The sequence below is a fragment of the Hippopotamus amphibius genome, chromosome 8 (genome assembly GCF_030028045.1).
Source record: "Hippopotamus amphibius kiboko isolate mHipAmp2 chromosome 8, mHipAmp2.hap2, whole genome shotgun sequence".
NCBI classification, from domain to species: Eukaryota; Metazoa; Chordata; class Mammalia; order Artiodactyla; family Hippopotamidae; genus Hippopotamus; species Hippopotamus amphibius.
Window position 1 is genome coordinate 9338787 of NC_080193.1, and position 18442 is coordinate 9357228.

General features: G+C 43.6%; 1 protein-coding gene across 1 annotated transcript in view; it reads right to left on the reverse strand.

The window, feature by feature from the left end:
* The window catches only part of SVOP (SV2 related protein), a 65215-nt gene that overhangs the window by 19597 nt on the left and 27176 nt on the right, over window positions 1-18442 (reverse strand). The window contains exons 5-7 of the mRNA XM_057746207.1: window positions 15774-15845; window positions 10468-10592; window positions 109-172 (exon numbers count right to left, since the gene is read on the reverse strand). Coding sequence (XP_057602190.1) covers window positions 109-172; window positions 10468-10592; window positions 15774-15845 — 261 coding nt within the window. The remainder of the gene's footprint in view (window positions 1-108; window positions 173-10467; window positions 10593-15773; window positions 15846-18442) is intronic.

The following is an 18442-nucleotide window of genomic DNA, read 5'->3' on the forward strand; positions in this document are numbered from 1 at the left end:
GTTATATTTGTCTTAAACTCCCCTTTCCTTGTCCTATGGCTCAAGACACCTGGGAATCTCCTGCTCAGAGACCAAGTATTCTCCAGAATCCCAGAGCATCCTCCTTACCTCAATCAGCAGAATACACTTAGCTCTGGCTTTCATGGGAAGGAACTCAGCATACAGTGTTACCCTGGGAAAGCAAAAGACAGAAAGGGGGTTAAGGTCAGGACTCAGTGAGAAGATTGCTACAGTTTTCTGAATTTCTCAGCCAACATTCCTCCAAGAGTGGTCTGTGGACCACTTACATCAAGATTTCTGCAAATGATGGCTAAATCTGCAGATCCCCAGGGCCCACCCCAGAAAACCTTCAGAAAACAGACTCTCAGGACTGGGGTCCTGGCATCAGCATTTTTAACCAACTCCCACCTATATGAGTCTCAAATTTAGTAAGTACTGTCATTGAACATTTCCCACAACCCAGTGAATCTAGGTGGAAAAAGAGTGGTGGATGATGGGCAACTTCAGTCTAGAACCGTTCCTTAGATTTTCCCTGTCACTCAAGTCCTGAGTAGTCTTGGAGTAAGACTATTTTGTAGGATGGCCCTCATCCCAGGTCCATCTGATGTCTCCTTATAACCAGACTCAGCCCATGTCTTCTTGGCAAGAACCACACAGAAATGATGCTAAGCTCTTCCCAGTGCCTTATACCAGGGACATGTTACTTACTCTCTTGGCTCCTCATAAGGGAGGTGGGGTAGAGGGAGGCTTATTTCCATTAACCCTTTTGAGGCAGATGGTGCATCTAGATCTCCTGGGATCCCTTTACTAGATCACAGTGCCCACCTACCAACTGCTGCTTCTAACAGCTCAAACCTGCAACCCTCTTTTAGGATTGCTTTTGAGTAATTGGAGTTGCCTCACCCCAGAGATATCTGGGAGCGATGCCCTTTCTCTCCAGGGAAGGCTGAAGACTAGTGTTGGGTACAAAAGGCTCATTCCTTGCCTCAAGGTGGGACAGACCCTATGAAAAAATGAACAACCCAGAGCTCCCTGTGGGATCAGGGTGGGTTTAGATGTCACCTGAAACCATATCCTTGCTTAATTTCTTCCCTTCACCTTTTTTTTTTTTTTATTTTTTTCAGGGAGGTGGCAGGGAGTACCACACAGTATGTAGGATCCTAGTTCCCTGACCAGGGATCGAATCCGTGCCCCCTGCAGTGAAAGCGTGGAATCTTAACCACTGGCCGGCCAGGGAAGTCCCCTTCCCTAAACCTTTCTTGCCTCTTTCACTCTTTTACAGGCTCCTACTGAGAGCATCCCCTGAAAAAATTACCTGTACAAAAATCTCTGCCTGTCTGCTTCTATGGAACCCAACCCATGACACCTTTCCCTGCAAAGCATCTAACTTTTTAAACGTTGGCTTCAGCAATACCATTAAGATGCAGAAATAGTTCTACCACTGGTAAAAGTCCTCTGCAGGGTTATGATAAAAGATGCCCCTGTCCAGAGAAGGAAGAATTCTCAGGAGCCTCAGAGGAAAGGCTAGGGCTTTAGAAGTTCAGATATACTCTATTTAGAGAAAAGTGTGAAGAAATTCAATGTCATCCAGTCTTACTTCACAGGGTAAGTGTCTTAGTAAATCTCCTCTCTCTGTTTTGGTGTTCTGTCTTTCTCTTTCTTTTTTTTTGGCACATGGGCTTAGTTGCTCCGTGGCATGTGGGATCTTCCTGGAGCTGGGATTGAACCCGTGACCTCTGCATTGGCAGGCGGATTCTTAACCACTGTGCAACCTGGGAAGCCCTGTCTTTCTCTTTCTTACTCTCTTTTCTTGATCTCTCTCTGTCTCTCTGTTTGAACCCCCTCTGAGATTATATTCAAGAATTTTGGACCGTATTTTTATTGAATTTTAAATAGTATTTCCATGCCATTTTAAATCCTTTTATACACATATATTCCATCATATTCACAAACCATATTTTCCTTCATAATAGCTACCTTTTACTGAAGACCTACTATGTGCCAAACATTCTTCTAGATACTTTACATGAATTATCTCACTCAATAAACATTGCAAATCAATGGGGTAGGTAATTATAATTCTCATTGTGTGTATCTATAATCCCTATTTTCATCTTTATATCTGTGTCAGATAAGCTGTTATTTGACCAGGATCTCATAGCTAGTAAGTTATTAAGTAGAAGAGACAAAATTTTAACCCAGGTCTGTCTATGTTATGCAGCCCATCGTTTATTTCCCTATTTGGGTGGTTTCACAATTATAAACAATACTTCCGTAAGCATCTTTGATCTTAAATCTTTGTTTGCATGTGGTTTCCTTAGGATAGATTCCTGTAATAGAATTTGAGTCAAAGGGTACACATATTTTAAGGCTTTTGATATACATCACCAAAGTGGTTCTCCAAAAAGTTGTTCCAATTTACATTCCTACAAGTGCCTCTCTCAACAAAAACCCTTAGGAATTTCATTAACTCAGCTCTGAGAATGGAGACCAATTGCAGTGGTTGTAAAAGACTACAGTGATTCCCATGAATGACTTTGAAATTTTATCCTATTCTCCAAATGGCTTGCTTCCATTGTTTTTAAAAATCAGTAATAATAAAATGAGAAGCATGTTTATATTTTTCCCACTAAATTAAAGTCAAATTACTAACCATGAAAAAATGTGCAGTAGCATATTCTAAGGGCAAAGCTAATCCTCTCCTTAGATGTCAAGGATTTGTTTTTATAATGAACTTATAGCATGCAGTCTTTTGTTTAGGCCCAGAAGTAGTCCGTGAATGCATTCTCGTAAATAATTTAGCAATATGCAAGAATACAGAGTATAAGATGAATCTTCCTCTTCCTCCTTATCCCTGCTTGCATTCCCCTTTCCCAAAGCCAGGACTAATAGCAGTTTGCTAAGCAACCTTCCAGCCCCTTTTCTATGTAAATGAAGATGTAAATTTAAAACTGAAGAGGTATTTTTCCAAAGAAGACATAACAGATGGCAACAGGCACAAGAAAAGATGTTCAGCATCACAAATCATCAGGAAAATGCAAATCAAAACCACAATGAGCTATCACCTCACACCTGTCAGAATGGCCATCATCAAAAAGACAGCAAACAACAAGCATCGATGAGGATGTAGAGAAAAAGGAACCCTCTTGCACAGTTGGTGGGAATGTAAATTGGTGCAGCCACTATGGGACACAGTATGGAGGTGCCTCCAAAAATTAAAAATACAAGTATCATATGATCCAGCTGAGTATTCATCTGAAGAAAATGAAAACACTAATTCGAAAGATATATGCACCCCTATGTTCATTGCAGCATTATTTACAATAGCCGAGACATGGAAGCAACCTAAGTGTCCATCGACAGATAAATGGGTAAAGAAGATGTGGCATATATATATATATAGTGTATATAAAGGGTATTATGCTAAAGGAAATAAATCAGAGAGAGAAAGACAACTGCTGCATGATTTCACTTACACGTGGAATCTAAAAAACAAAACGAACAAACATAACAAGACAGAAACAGAGTCGTAGATACAGAGAACAGATGGGTGGTTGCCAGAGAACTAGGTGACAGACATGAAGAGGTACAAACTTCCAGCTGCAAAATAAATGAGTCAAGGGCATAGAATGTAGAGTGTGGGGAATATACGCTGGAATTAATTATATAATAATAATAATAAATGTAAGTAATGTGGTACCTTTCTTTTTTCTTCCCTTCCCTTCTCCTTTCTTCCCTCCTTTTTTCCTTCCTCCCTCCCTTCCTTCTCACACAGGCAGAGTACTGCCAGTGCTCCACCTACGCAAATGCCCCGACTCTTACCACTCCCCGTTATGCCAGTCCAAATTCCAGTTGCCAGCACCTGCATCTCTTCCCTGGGTGCTCTCTCTGGTCATTAAAGCTTGCTTTGCCAACCCCTGCGGCAGATCAGAAGCACCAAGGAATTGAAACTTTCCAGGAGCAGCTCTCAACAAATGACAGTTCCCTCATCCCTCAAATGGGACAATTTGGAGAATGTGCTGCAGTGTCACCCAGAGGAAACTCCTTGCTCTTGAATTTCTGTGTCAGTATCTGCTCCTGATGAGAGAGTTTGGAAATCCTCCCATAGTCATCTATGTAGATCTACCAGATTATTTTTTAACGGCCGCGACCCTATTAATTAATACCTCGATTGTTTTCAATTTCTTGTTTTTGCAGCCTATGACACAAGGCACATCTTTTCCTGTAATTGTTGTGCCCCATGTCTGGCCATTTTTTTAATAGAAGTTCATTATGAAAAAGTAGTTTGAGCTTCATCCAAAGTATGGAGATTATTACAATCACACTGAAGACTCAAAGAATGGGCAATGAAATTAGCAACGCCAAGAAGCAGCTGATATGGGCGTAAATAAATCCCCACTGCAAATAATCGCATTTACAGCACTTGGCAATTAGACATTTGCCATTTGGATCACACGCTTGGAAAGAAATGACCTGTGATCTCCATCTGGCATTTCTACTTGGTCTTTGGGGGAAAGAGCAGTGTCAAGGACAGATTTGTGAGCAAGCTCATTCTGGACACCAATCTGAAGAAACATCTGAGGCAGGTCTCAAGGTGGAACAGGTGGGCAGCTACCTGGGATATTCATCTTTAAGAGCAGCTAAAACACTCACTTGTAGGATGCCAGGTAAGGCAGGCTTCCATCTCATAGGTAAGCGGAGTTTCTGCTGAAATACACAGCACCCTCTACTGGACATAATAAACTATCTGCACTGGTGCCAACCTGTCTTCGTTTTTTGTGAGGCAGTATGTGCAACCAGAGGTGATCATTATTTTTTGGTGCCTATTTGCACTTTCTAAAGTTTCTAAAACAAAAATGTGTTGTTTGTAACGGTAAAGTTACATTTAATTCTTTTGCTTGGATTAAAGTGTCTTCCTTCTTATGGGAATGTAAATTGGTACAGCCGCTATGGAGAACAGCATGGAGGTTCCTCAAAAAAATAAAAAGAGAGCTACCATGTGATCCTACAATACCACTCCTGGGCATATATCTGGAGAAAACCATAATTCGAAACGATACGTATATCTCAATGTTCATTGCAGCACTATTCACAAATAGCCAGGATATGGAAGCAACCTAAATGTCCATCGACAGAGGAATGGATAAAGAAGATGTGATCTATTTATACAATAGGATATTACTCAGCCATAGAAAAGAATGAAATAATGCCATTTGCAGCAACATGGATGGACCTAGAGATGATCATACTAAGTGAAGTAAGTCAGACAAAGACAAGTATCATATGATATCGCTTATATGTGGATTCTAAAAAAAAAAGATGCAAATGAACTTACATACAAAACAGAAATAGACCCAGAGACATAGAAAAGAAACTGATGGTTACCAAAGGGGAAGGCGGGAGAGAGGCTTATGGAGCAGAGATGAGTCAGCTGTGGCCATGCTAGCCTGGCCGGTCCCCACGCAACTCACCAGCTGACAAAAGACACAAGAGTAAGCCCTGCAGAGACCAGAACAACCAAAAGACCAAACTGCAGAATCATGAGTTAAATAGCTATCATTTTAAGCCATAAGTGTTGGGGTCCTTTGTTACAAAGCAAAAGGTAACTCTACATTCCACTTAATAACCATCTGACCTGAAGCAAATCCCTCAGGATCTCTGAACCTGTTTTCTCACCTGTAAAATGGGGATAGTAGGGTTGTGCAATGGACAAGAAGAGGTAGTGTGAAGAGAGAGCTTAGCATGGGCCCAGCACCTGGTAAGCACTCTCCTGACATTATTATTATCAACTTCACTACTGATGTTATTGCTCTTGGTATCCCCAAGGACCAAGGTGAACACCTACTTTGGGGGAAGCAAGAAAAGAAAGAAGACATAAAGGGAGAGAAGGAGTTAGAAAGGCAAAACTTAGGGCAGAGGGATGGGCTCCTTATTAGCAGTACAACATCTGTATGAACTGATGAATGTTAGCTAAACTTACTATGTTAATCATTGGCGAGATATAGGTCATGCTCTACACCTTAAACTTACACAGTGTTATACATCAATTCCATGTCAATAAAACCGGAAGGAAAACATTTTTCAATGAAAAAAACTTTAATACTATAATTTGTATTTATACTAAAAATTTGACTACATTTTAAGGACTTCTGATTGCTGAGCTTTTAAAAATTATATAGCAAAATCTTACTCGCTTGGTTCTGAGAGGTGGCACAACTGGGTAAAGTCCTTCTAAATGAACGGGAACCCTCCGTTACATTTAATTACACAAAAATATCCTCTACTAAATGTTTCCAAATAATGAACTTAGGGGAGCCATTTTTGTAAATAGATAAGAGCTTTCCATAATTAAGATGTGATTATTTTTATGTAAATAGCTGGCCTGAAAGTGCTGGGGAACCAGTGAATCTCTTGCGGGACTAAATATTTCTTCTGTGGTTTTCTTTTTTTGGGGGGGCCTGCCACGAGGCATGCAGGATCTTAGTTCCCGACCAGGGATCAAACTCATGCCCCCTGCATTAGAAGCGCGGAGTCTTAACCACTGGACTGCCAGGGAAGTCTCTCTTCTGTAATTTTGTTCATGATTTTTATTTGCCCTCCCTTTACTAACCGTGTGACCTTATACATGTTACTGTTTTAAAGCCTCAGTTTTCTTACCTGTAAAATGGAGGCTAATCATATCTATTTCTTAGTTTGTTAGTTTAAAACGGTCATGTGCCTGGAATGTAGTTAGATCAAAAAACAGACAGAAGGGCTATAGCAGCATTAAGTAAATGACAGCTAAATGGGGAGGCATGACTTTTTGGGTGTGGGGGAAGGGAGCAGGTAGCCAAGCTCAGAACCCTTAGGACATCGAGCAAGGGGGTAAAAGCCCTCCCAGCTGCTTTGTGTCTTTATTTATTTTATTTTATTTTATTTTTTTTTGGCACACAGGCTTAGTTGCTCCGTGGCATGTGGGATCTTCCTAGAGCTGGGATCGAACCCATGACCTCTGCATTGGCAGGCGGATTCTTAACCACTGCGCCACCTAGGAAGCCCTGCTTTGTGTCTTTAATTTTACTCCCCTGGGGTCCTTACCTCTCTGCCTGAAGATCTCTTCCCTTTGCAGTTTTAGGGAGTGGTTTTTTTTTCTCTCCTCTAGTTACTCTGCCATTGGAATCCCATCTACTTACAATCTTCTGGATGTTCCTCAAAATTTCTGTTCCACTGATAGCACTTTTCCTGCTTTCCAGCACTGTTCAAGATTTATTTCTTATACCTTTTATGTCACTTCCAGAAAATGCAAAAGAAGAGGATGTAGAAAAGGGCGTTTCTCATGGTACCATCTTGATCAAGAATCACTGTGGACATTCTGAATCCCTGGTTCCTTTCCCTTTCCTCCTATGGAAAGAAAATCCAGGGGGCTGTCTGCAGGCTGGTTCTGCTGCCATCTCCCTGAGCATCCCTGGGAAAGGGCTTTAATGTGTACCTCTGTGAGCTCATTCCTTCCAGCCACGAGGGGAAAATGGTCCCCTAGTCAATGAACAGCTCCTGAATGGGGCAGTGGCTGTAACTGCAGGAATTCCTGGAGTTGGGCCAGAAGTGGAACAGATTGGCCACAAGCCCCTGCCAGCCCAGACTAGTGGATTTAGCTTAATGGCCTCTGCTTTAAGCTCCAGTGGTTTTTAAGCCCATTGCAGATCCAGGAGTCCCTGTCAAATACCTACTCTGCACAGCCCTGGAGGATCAATAATGAAAAAGGGAGGGAAAGACTGAGTTGAACTGAAAGCCTCTAACTAGCAGACAGAGTCTGGTTTTGGCCCTGTGTTAAGTCCCTGTGGCCACATCTCTTTTCTTCCACAATTACTGTTTCCATTATTACACACCAAGCCCATCGTCCATCTCAGTGATGCCTGAGTCTCTTACCAAAGCTTTCAGCAGACGGGATGCTAACATTTATTGAGTGCCTTGCCAGGCACCATCCTGGGCACTTCACATTGAACATTTGCATTGCCATTTAATACTCTAAGTGACCCTTGGGGTCAGGATGCTATTATCCCCATTTTAGAGATGAGGAAACTGAGGTGTAGAAAGGCTTAATGACTTGCCTAAGGATGCACAGCAATTATGTGACAGAGCCAAGGTAGGCTATTTCGGAGCCCATGATCTAAGCACCCTGCTTTGGCATTAACATTCTTCCAGATCAACACTCCCAGATTCTCCCAACCGTAACACTCCAAAGGCTCAAGAAATCAATCACTGAGCTGTTGACCCTCGGACAGCAGGGGCTGCAGTGGTACCACACCCCAATCTTCACCCACCAGAGCCAATCTTGCCATTTCTGCTGCCAAAAAAAGCCAGTCTCCCAGCAACAGAGACCAACATGGAGCCCCCAGGATAGAACCACCCCATGTCACTTGGTGGCAAGTTATTTACATTGGACATCTTCCATTTTGGAAGGAGCAGCGATTCCTCTTGACTGGAACTGGCACATATTCTGGGTATTGGTTTGCCTTTCCTGCCCACAGGGTCTCAGGTGGCGCTATTATCGGAGGGCTTTTCAAGTATTTGACCCATTCACACAGGTTCCCGCAGTGCATGGGACCAAGGGAGCCAACGTATAACAAAGGAGATGCAGCAGAGGCTATATGACCATGGAATCCACTGATCCTTTCACATAACATGCCACCCTGAAGCTTCTGGCCTGAGTGATGGAGCAGCCTTTTGTAGGTGCTGTGGAGGTGTCGGCTTGGAGATGATGCCCTGTGAGGACAGGGCACTGTCTTCCAGGACACAATATACCTTTAAAACAATGATTATTACATGATGTTATGTAGAAGGAAGACATGGTTCTAGAAATCAAAGAGTTGGAGCAGGAGCGGGCTTCACTGCCATCATTACCAGCGACCGTCTTGGGGGGATTGGTACTTTCCCCATCCTGCATCTTCTAGGCTCTGTGGGTCTAGAGGTCCTCGTTTCCAGAGAGAGCATGCTTCCACCAGAGGACACAGCAAGAATCCCATTAGACTTTAGGCAAGAGTTACCACCCAGTAACTTTGGGTTCCTTGTGTCAAGAAATGAGCAGACAAGGGCTTCCTAGGTGGCACAGTGGGTAAGAATCCGCCTGCCAATGCAGGGGACACGGGTTCGATCCCTGCTCCAGGAAGATGCCACATGCCGCGGAGCAACTAAGCCTGAGCGCCGCAATTATTGAACCTGCGCTTTAGAGCCCGTGAGCCACAACAAAGAGTAGCCCCTGCTCACCGCAACTAGAGAAAGCCCGTGTGCAGCAACGAAGACCCAACACAGCCAATAAAAATAAATAAAATAAATTTATTAAAAAAAAAAAAAGAATTGAGCAGACAAGAAAGAGAGTCATCATTCCGTTCAAGAAATTGACCCTGAGTATCAGGGGGTGGTAGGGATACTGTTATTTATTCGGGTACCCAGGTGATACACTGCCCAATTTGGGCAAACTGTTTAGAACAGCACCTGCCCCTTAATAAACACTAAGTATTGGCTAGTAATCATCATCCTTTAGAGTGCAGTCAACATCCTTTTTTTTTTTTTGGCCACGCTGCCGTTTGCAGGATCTCAGTTCCCCGACCAGGGATCAAACCCAGGCCCTCCTCGGCAGTGAGAGCCCGGAGTCATAACCACTGGACCGCCAGGGAATTCCTCAACACACGTTTTCTATAAAGGGCTGGGTAGTAAATATTTCAGGTTTGCAGGCCACAGAGTCTCTACTGAGACTACTCAACTCTGTTGCTGGAGCACAAAAACAGACATAGATAATACGTAAATGTACGGTGTGGCTGTGTTCCAATAAAACTTGATGTAGAGACCCAGTCGGCAGGTCAGATTTGGCCCACCTGCCACCACCTGCCAAGCTCTGCTTCAGGATCCCCCAGTCTCCCAGGAGACAGTGACTTCTTCCTACAACTCTGACTACTCTCAGTGTCTTAGCAACAGCAACAACAAAATAACACACAACTTATAGATAAATAGCCCCATCCCCTGCCCCGCGGTTAGGTTAGAAGAGGGTAAGAGACAGCATACAGGGTGGTTAAGAGCACAGATGTTATAGGCAGACAAACTCAGGTTCTTAGTTCCACCTGCACCCTGCGTGACTTGAGCAAATGATTTCACCCACTGAGTCTGTTTTCTCAGCTGTAAAAGGGAGATTGCACTCATTTGACACCCCCACACACCTTCTGGGGCTGCTGTGCTCTGTCAAAGAGAAATATCCAATCAATGCTGGATCTATTACTTTGATTATTATTTCACATCTACGACCTTCCAGCCATCGTCCTCCTTCGTTGTTCTTAATCATTACAATACTGACAATGATGCCATTAATCTCTGGCTCCAACAGAGCCCCTGGGTACCAGAAACCCTAGTGTATGTACCGTCTTTGCATCCTTCCAAGGCCATGAACATAGTTGACTGGCTGCCTGGCTGGGTGCCCAGAGCTGGGTCTTTACTTACGACTGGGGGACCCCTCCGATCCCGAAGCCCACCAGGCCCCGGAGCACCAGGATCCAGCTGTACACGGGCGCGAAAGCACTGAGGATGCCGTAGTACAGGGTCCAGAACACGCTGATCTTCAGCCCCTGTGGAGAAGGAAAACAACCAGTCACAGGGCTTCTCAGCATCTCCAGGTCACATGCCCCCTGCACATGTTCAAAGTCACCAATAGGGTCACGGTAAAGGGTAATCCACACAGCCAAAGGGCTGCTAGGGGTTCTCTGTGTGTGAGTGTGGGAAAATTGTGGGGCTTTCTTAGTTGTCCCAATGATTGGCATTTAATAGACAGGACCCAGAGACGTGAGGAGTCCCTAGTCAAACTTCCCACCAGACCACAGTGTAGCTGATAACTGTTTATGATTATCTGCACCCAGATCTTCCCTCTAGTTTACATACAAACAGGATTTTGGAAGGTGGGTCACATAATTTTTCAGGAATGCAACTTCTCAGTAAATCAAAGGAAGATACACTTTGTCTCATCCGGAATATTACAAAATCGTTCATCATTTCAGAAAACTGTGTTGCCCATGGCAACATTGCACGTGATATCTGAGAGACTGAGCAAACACTTCAGCATCCGTCTGCATTCATAGGGCGTCTCTGTGTATCTATGAATAGATTGATCTGAATCTTATTTCAAAACATTGGATATGAAGAAAAAGCATCAACAAAATTTCATTTAATCCAAACATTTATAATTGGGGCAAATATTAACTACTTCCTTTTAGGATCTAGGCAGAACTGTGTACGAATATTTGCATGTTGGAAATACATTTATTAATTATCTCCTTTAAAAATTTTCTCCCTTGTGTCATAGGGTATTATAACTGACTTTTTTAAAAACTGTGTAAGTGGCTTGTTTCTTTTATCTTTGAAATTATTTCTGGATTATTAAGAGTATTATTAAAAATTTTATAATTTTTTAAAAATAAAGGTGACATGGTAGAGAATTCCCTGGAGGTTCAGTGGTTAGGACCCAGTGCTTTCACTGCCATGGCCCAGGTTTGATTCCTGGTCAGGGAACTAAGATCCCGCAAGCCACGGGGCACAGCCAAAATTAAAAAAAAAAAGACATTGTATTTGATGGGGTTGAGAACCACCTAGGAGCACAATACTGCAGGACAAACCTGGTACCTATACATTCCTGGCATGTTAGTTACTCTTAGACGCCGAGAAAAAATTGAGTGAATGTAATTTAAAATAGACTTTTTATAATACAACCGACACCAAACGTATTATGAAGTAGAATGCAAATTTCACGTGAATTTTAGACCTGTCACATGAAGTCTGGGCAGACTGCCCTCTGCAGCGCCCTTCCTAGATCTCCAGGATTGAGTTCACCCTTCTTCCCGCCGTCCGCTCCCCACCCTCCCTCCATGCTTCAGGGAGAAAGTGTGAGACATACTAATTTTAGCTTTAAAATGGAAATGAATTAAAAGGGACTAGAGAGGAAATGTGGAGGTCTACCAGATGATTTCAGGTATTTTGGAAAACGATTTTAGGTGGTGGAGTGAATGTTTTAAATAACTTTGCATCACCTTGCAAAAATGTGATTTCCTGTTCATTTTCATTTTCACTCTTCTGATTATGTCCAAGAGGAAGTACCCATGTGATGTTGGTCTGTCTTTAACACCTTTTTAAACTCCTGCTACTCTCTAACAGACAGGGCAGTGGGGCAACCATACCAGCTAGAATTTTATAACATTGTTTTCCTTGTATTTATTTTTGCAGATATCTCCTACTTACAGCAATTGCCATTGATTTCCCATTTAAGACTCTCCATCATTTCCTTTTCAAAAAACATGCATTTAAGGATTTCTTTTTTAAAGAAAAACATGTTCATTATTAAAGAAAGGTATTAAGTACATAAGAGAACAGGTGGAGCAGGAATTATTAAAGTCTAGGAAGATCTGGATCTGTTGTAATAATAAATAACAATAATTAATAATAATTAATAATAAAACCACCTTTGTGTTCCCCTAAACCCAGGGCTATGATATTGGTACCTGCCACACATATACTTGATTCCTTTCTTTTGGCTTAAATAGAGATTTTCTTCCTTGGAACCCAACGAGTCTTGAATCAGAAACAAGACATCATTAGCAGCAGGGAAAAGAAAATAACAGAAGGAAAACAGAGCAGGAGAAAGAGGACGGCGCCCAGACTGGCCCATGGGAGCTAAGCCTCCCTCCCGGGGCTGCCTGGCAGCTGTGTTATCCCAGTGAGGTCACCGGGTGCCCCATGCCAGGCAGCAAAGACAAGCAGGCTGATCTGTCCTGTCGGGTCACAGCAGAGTGCAGCTGGCTCTGCATTTGCCCGCTGATGCTAGGGTTTTCCAGCTGCCCAGAAAATGAGGACTCAGCCACCATTTGGAAGTACTGTCATAGCTATTGCAAAGGCACGGGCACCACCAGCAAGCCCCATCCAAGCACAGCCCGGGAACTCTGCAGAAATGTCCTTTGGGCTTCTCATTCACTACACTTGTCGTTTGGCCCAACATCTGTTCTGCCTTGTAGATTGTTACCCCTCCCTCCCTCCCTCCCTCCTTTCCTTTCTTCCTTCCATATTTATTAAGCATCCTCTGTATACCAGGCTCCAGAGATAGATGTGTAGACATCATATATTCATTAATTTGCTTATTCAGTTATTCATTCAACAATAAGCATGTATTGAGTGCCTGCAGAATGCCAGACACTTAGAGATACTGATATATATTATTCATTCACTCAGTACACAGGTATTGAGCACCTGCTGTGTGCCTAGCCCTAGAGGTACTGAAATGTATCATTCTTTCACTCACTCATCTGTTCACTGTACATGTATCGAGTACCTGTTGTGTGCCTGGCAGTTGAGGTACTAATATACATTATTCATTCATCCATCCATTCACTCTGCATGTATTGACAGCCTACTGTTTGCTAAGCACTTGGCTTTGTCCTAGCCTAGGGCAGGCCACATGACAGCCAGAGGCTCTGACGTCATGGAACTTTCATTTGCGTTTTTTAAGTCGCTGCCCATCATTACACAGGATCCTCACAGTGGCCTGCGGCACGAGGTTATTTTTACGTCCACTTTACAAATCAGCACATTAAGGGCCAAATGAGTTGAGCGATTTGTTTCACATCAGCAGAGTCAAAAGGAGCCAGGATTTCCAGCCCCTACAGCTGTACATTGAATGAGCCACTCTCTTCCTCCAGCACCTTTGATGGCTCCCCATTACCTCTGGCAGAGAACATACATGCACGATGCAGGTGTAATGCAGCGAGGATAGGTAGGCCTGGGTGAATGAAAGAGAACTTGCCTTGCTTTGCCAGCCTCAGCTCCAGCCAAAAGTCACCATCACGGAGAGTGGGTCCCCAGCTGCCAGGTAACCCAGCTGTCCCAAAACCCACAACTTTTTATTTTTATGCAAAATAGGTCAGTTTTGAAATGGAGGCAACTGATTCAAAATTCTTTAAAGCATTGCGTGGGATAAATTAAACACATCTGGGGGCCACATTTGGCTCACAGCCCACCTGTTTGCAACCCGTAGCCTGGAAGGACTTCAAGCTCCTGATCTAAGAAGGGGAAAGTCTTGCTGCCACTTGGATGCCAGGCCTGCAACCCCAAAGGAGTGTGCTGATTTCAGTGCCGTGAGCATCACTCAGTCGCCTGCAGGGCTGTCTGACTCAAGCTCCCTGATACCCTCCAGTCATGCTCAAGTACAATGAAAATATTCACAGGGCAAGGAGACCCGAGCATCTTCAAAATATTGAAAAGAGAGGCCTAGTGCCTGCCAGCCACTTCCTTTTCCTTGTTAGATGATAACACGGTCCTATAGCCTTTGAACTAGATGATGACCTGATCACATTCTATATTTTTTTTCTTTTAGTCCCAACCAATAGTAGTTACCATTGATCACGGGCTAACCATGCATCAGTGAATACTGTTCTAAATGTATTACATACATTTTCTTATTTAATCCTCCCAACAATCCTTTGAGCGCCTACTGTTGTCAATCCTATTTTGCAGATGGGAAAACTGAGGCTCAGAGAGGTAAAGCAGCTTGCCCAAGGTTATCTCGCTTGACAGGGGGCGCTACAGTATGAACCCAGATGCATTCATCTCCATCCCCATAAGGTCACACCCCACAGTCGCCCTTCCTTTCCGTGGCTGCCACAAGTCCCCGGGCTGTAGAAACTTCTGTAGGAATCAAAATGGTCCACCGAGTCCTAACTCCATATGTGATTCTCCTGCAAAGTCAAGCAGCGGACGCCCTCACCGAAACCTCCCAGCTGGGCCACGGCAGATCAAGGAGCTAACAGGAGGTTCTCGGAGCTTGCCAAGGCTCGCCAGCTGTCTAGCTTGCCCGCTGGTCCTGGAGGAGATCTGGGGAAGCTTTATATTTAGAGCCGGATCCATCCTCCACAAGGCTGGGCTAGAATTCCATGCTGGGGAGGAGGAGGTTCTACAATCTGGGGACGCTCTCTCTGGTCACGCCAGTTTTATGTTGGATGTGGGACTTAGCAAGTTGCTTGGAAGAGCTGGAGGAAACCTCTACAGGCAGCAAGCCCCACTCCAGCCTTCATCTATTTGGGATGAATGTTCAACCGATCAACTGAATGCTGGGGAATCGTTCAGTGATGTATCCCAGCAGCCAAGGTCAGGGTGAAGGACGTAAACTCTGGAGCCAGATACACCTGCATTTTAACGCCGGCCTTCCCATTCACTGGCACCGTGAGCTTGGCGAATAATAGGAAGGATAATAGAAATTGAGAAATACTTCCTCTGTGCCAAGAGCTTTCTGTACAAGGCTCATTTATTCCCCACAACAGCCCTATGGGGAAGACTATTATTAGCCCATGTACAGATGAGGAAACTGAGGCACAGAGAGGTTGAGCACCAAGGGGACGGGGGTGGGTACCACCAGCATCTTCTATATTCTGAAATGCACATGCTTGGGCCCCACTAGGAATGTGTGATTTAAAGAGTCTGCAGCGGGCTTCCTCGGTGGTGCAGTGGTTAAGAATCCGCCTGCCAATGCAGGGGACACAGGTTTGATCCCTGCTCCAGGAAGATCCCACATGCCACAGAGCAACTAAGCCAACAAAACAAAAAACAAAAAAAATAAAGAGTCTGCAGCCTCAGAGCAATGTCTTTTCTTTGCCCTTCAACATAGCTCCGAATTAGACCCCCACCAAATGCTCGGCCAGCACAAGTTTTGCTACTTTGTCAACGTCATCATGGAGATAACCCAGAGGACAGGAGCTTAGGAGAAGTCGCCTTACTGTTTTCCTGCCATACTGGTCTGAGATGTTTCCCCAGAGGGTAGAACTGGACATCATGCCGACAAAGACCACCTGTGGGAGCAAAGACAGTTTCTGTTAGACAGTGACACGGAGCATTGCGGAGAAAGGGGACACCAAATTGAACCTGTGACATCACACTCTAGTAATAAAAATGAACCAACCTTTACTGAGATCTTGTTAAGGTGCAAACACTAGTCTATGTGCTTCATGTTACTGTTTAAGCCTCACAACAGTCCTATGGGGCAGGTGCTATTATTATCCCCATTTCACAGATGAGGGAACTGAGACTCAGCGACGGGAGGTCACATGGACAGGGTCACACAGGTGTAAGTGATGCAGCCGGGGCTGGAGTCAGGCTGCATGGCTGCAGAGCTAGTCTTTTACCAACTTCCCACCCAACCCAAGAAATGTCTTATGGCTAAGAAAATGTTAAAGGTTGCAAGGTAGAGTCTGGAAGATATGAAAATAGGAGACGGGGTTAGGATGGGAGCAGTAATCCATTAGCAAGAGAAAGCACCCATTGAGCGCTCATTGTGTACTCAGCAAAGTCCTGGTTCTGCTGTTAATCCTTGATCAGCGCTGATGAGATATGAATGCTCATACCCACTTTATAGATGGGTAGCTTGAGGCTTAGAAGGGTTTAGGAAACCTGCTCTTATCCCAAAGGAGGAGAGGGTAGAGACAGATCTGAAACCCAGGCAGGCTGACTAGGTTTCTTCACTGATCTATCACTTCACTGTTCACTAGCTTTCTTCACTCTTCTGTCCTTTCCGAAGCCCTCACCAAGTGTCAGACACCACACTGAATGCTTTTCACATACGTCTAACCTAATGCTCACAGCAACCCTATGGAATGGGTGCTATTATTATCCCCATTTTACAGATAAGGCAACTACTGAGGTCCAAAGATGGGAACAGCACTGCCTAGTGTGGTCTGAACCCCAAAGCGTTCCTCCAGGCATGTCCTAGAGGATCAGACTCCAAACTGGCTACACGGAGGCGTTCCAAGGGAGAAGAAGATTTGGATAATGTTAAAGGAATTAATTTCCAAGTCCTCAACTTCCATAGAGACTCTTTCCTGAGAACAGGTTAGGAGTGTCACCAGTTCCCTGCTCCTTGTCTCAACCACCCCTCCCCCACTTCTCCCTTCCACATCCTCCCAATGCACCTCACAGTGCATTGCTTTGAGGTTAAAACTTCCAGGATGCCTCTAAAAGGACACATATGACACAGTTACAAATCTTTTTGCAAGTCATCTTGATTCCAATTCCACTTTATTATTTTTAACCAAAGTGCAGGAGAGCCTAATCAAGCTGTCAGCAAATTAGATCACTAAAAATAATTTTTCATAAACGACTGCTGTGTGCTCTTCAGCATGAAACTTGGAAGTTGTTGAAAAAAATCAAGTGGCATTAGTTTATTGAGTTATTACGAAACTCCTTCAGTTCCTTTCCCCCAAAGTTTTCATACGTGAACAAAGCCTTTCATATTCGTATCCATTCAATAACAACGAAAAATAGGCGTAGCATTGAGGCTGAACCCTGTCCTATTTTAGCAATGTCATGATTCAAGAATGCGTGACAGGGACTTCCCTGGTGGTGTAGTGGTTAAGAATCCGCCTGCCAATGCAGGGCACACGGGTTCAGTCCCTGGGCTGGGAAGATCCCACATGCTGCAGAGCAACTAACTCGTGTACCACAATTACTAAGCCACATGCTGCAACTACTGAAGCCCATGAGCCTAGAGCCCGTGCTCTGCAACAGGAGAAGCCACTGCAATGAGAAGCCCATGCACTGCAAAGAAGAGTATCCCCTCCTCTCTGCAACTAGAGAAAGCCCATGTGCAACAACAAAAGACCTAAATAAATAAATAAATTTATTAAAAGAATACGTGATATAATTGGAAACCACTCCACAGCCCTCATGGTGAGGGGCATCCCTGATAAAAGTGACTTACGTTTAGCAATTATTTACCAAGATTAATTATATCTTGTTGTTTTGATCTGTTGTTTATTACTAAAATTTATCGGGATAACTTACTGCAGGAGAAAAATTTTAATACTTAGAAGCCTCATGATCTCAGAAAATTAAAAACAATAATTTAAAATGCCACAAGAAATTATGATAGACTGACAAATGAAGTACTTTCAAGCACAGTAAAACATTACATTAAGATAAAATTATATGGAGAAATGGAATGAAAATACCAGTTCGAGAAGAAAACAAGGCAAATTTCCAAATTCTTCTGAGGACCTTATTCATGTTATTTTTACACAGGTGACGATGTGTAGCACACAAATATTTCAATTCCATTGGACACATTAGAAAGAGTGATACTAAAATTTTATTTAAATTTTTAATATTTCAATACACCAGAAATTATATAACCTGCAACTATAATTTTAAAGTTTTAATGTCAATTTTAAAACTTGTGAGAGTCCTGGGGGCTGCATAGTTTTTACACAATTCTTTTCTAAATTAGCTAGAGCAAAAGTGTTTGATGATCACTGTCTTGGGGCCTTAGTGAGGCCTTAGTCATGTGCTAAGTGATACACTTACATCCCGAAAGAGTTAAACACCCCTGTAAACACACGCTTTCCCCCACTCTCACTCTCCAAAGGGAGACCTAGGTACCTCAGAGCACTGGCTA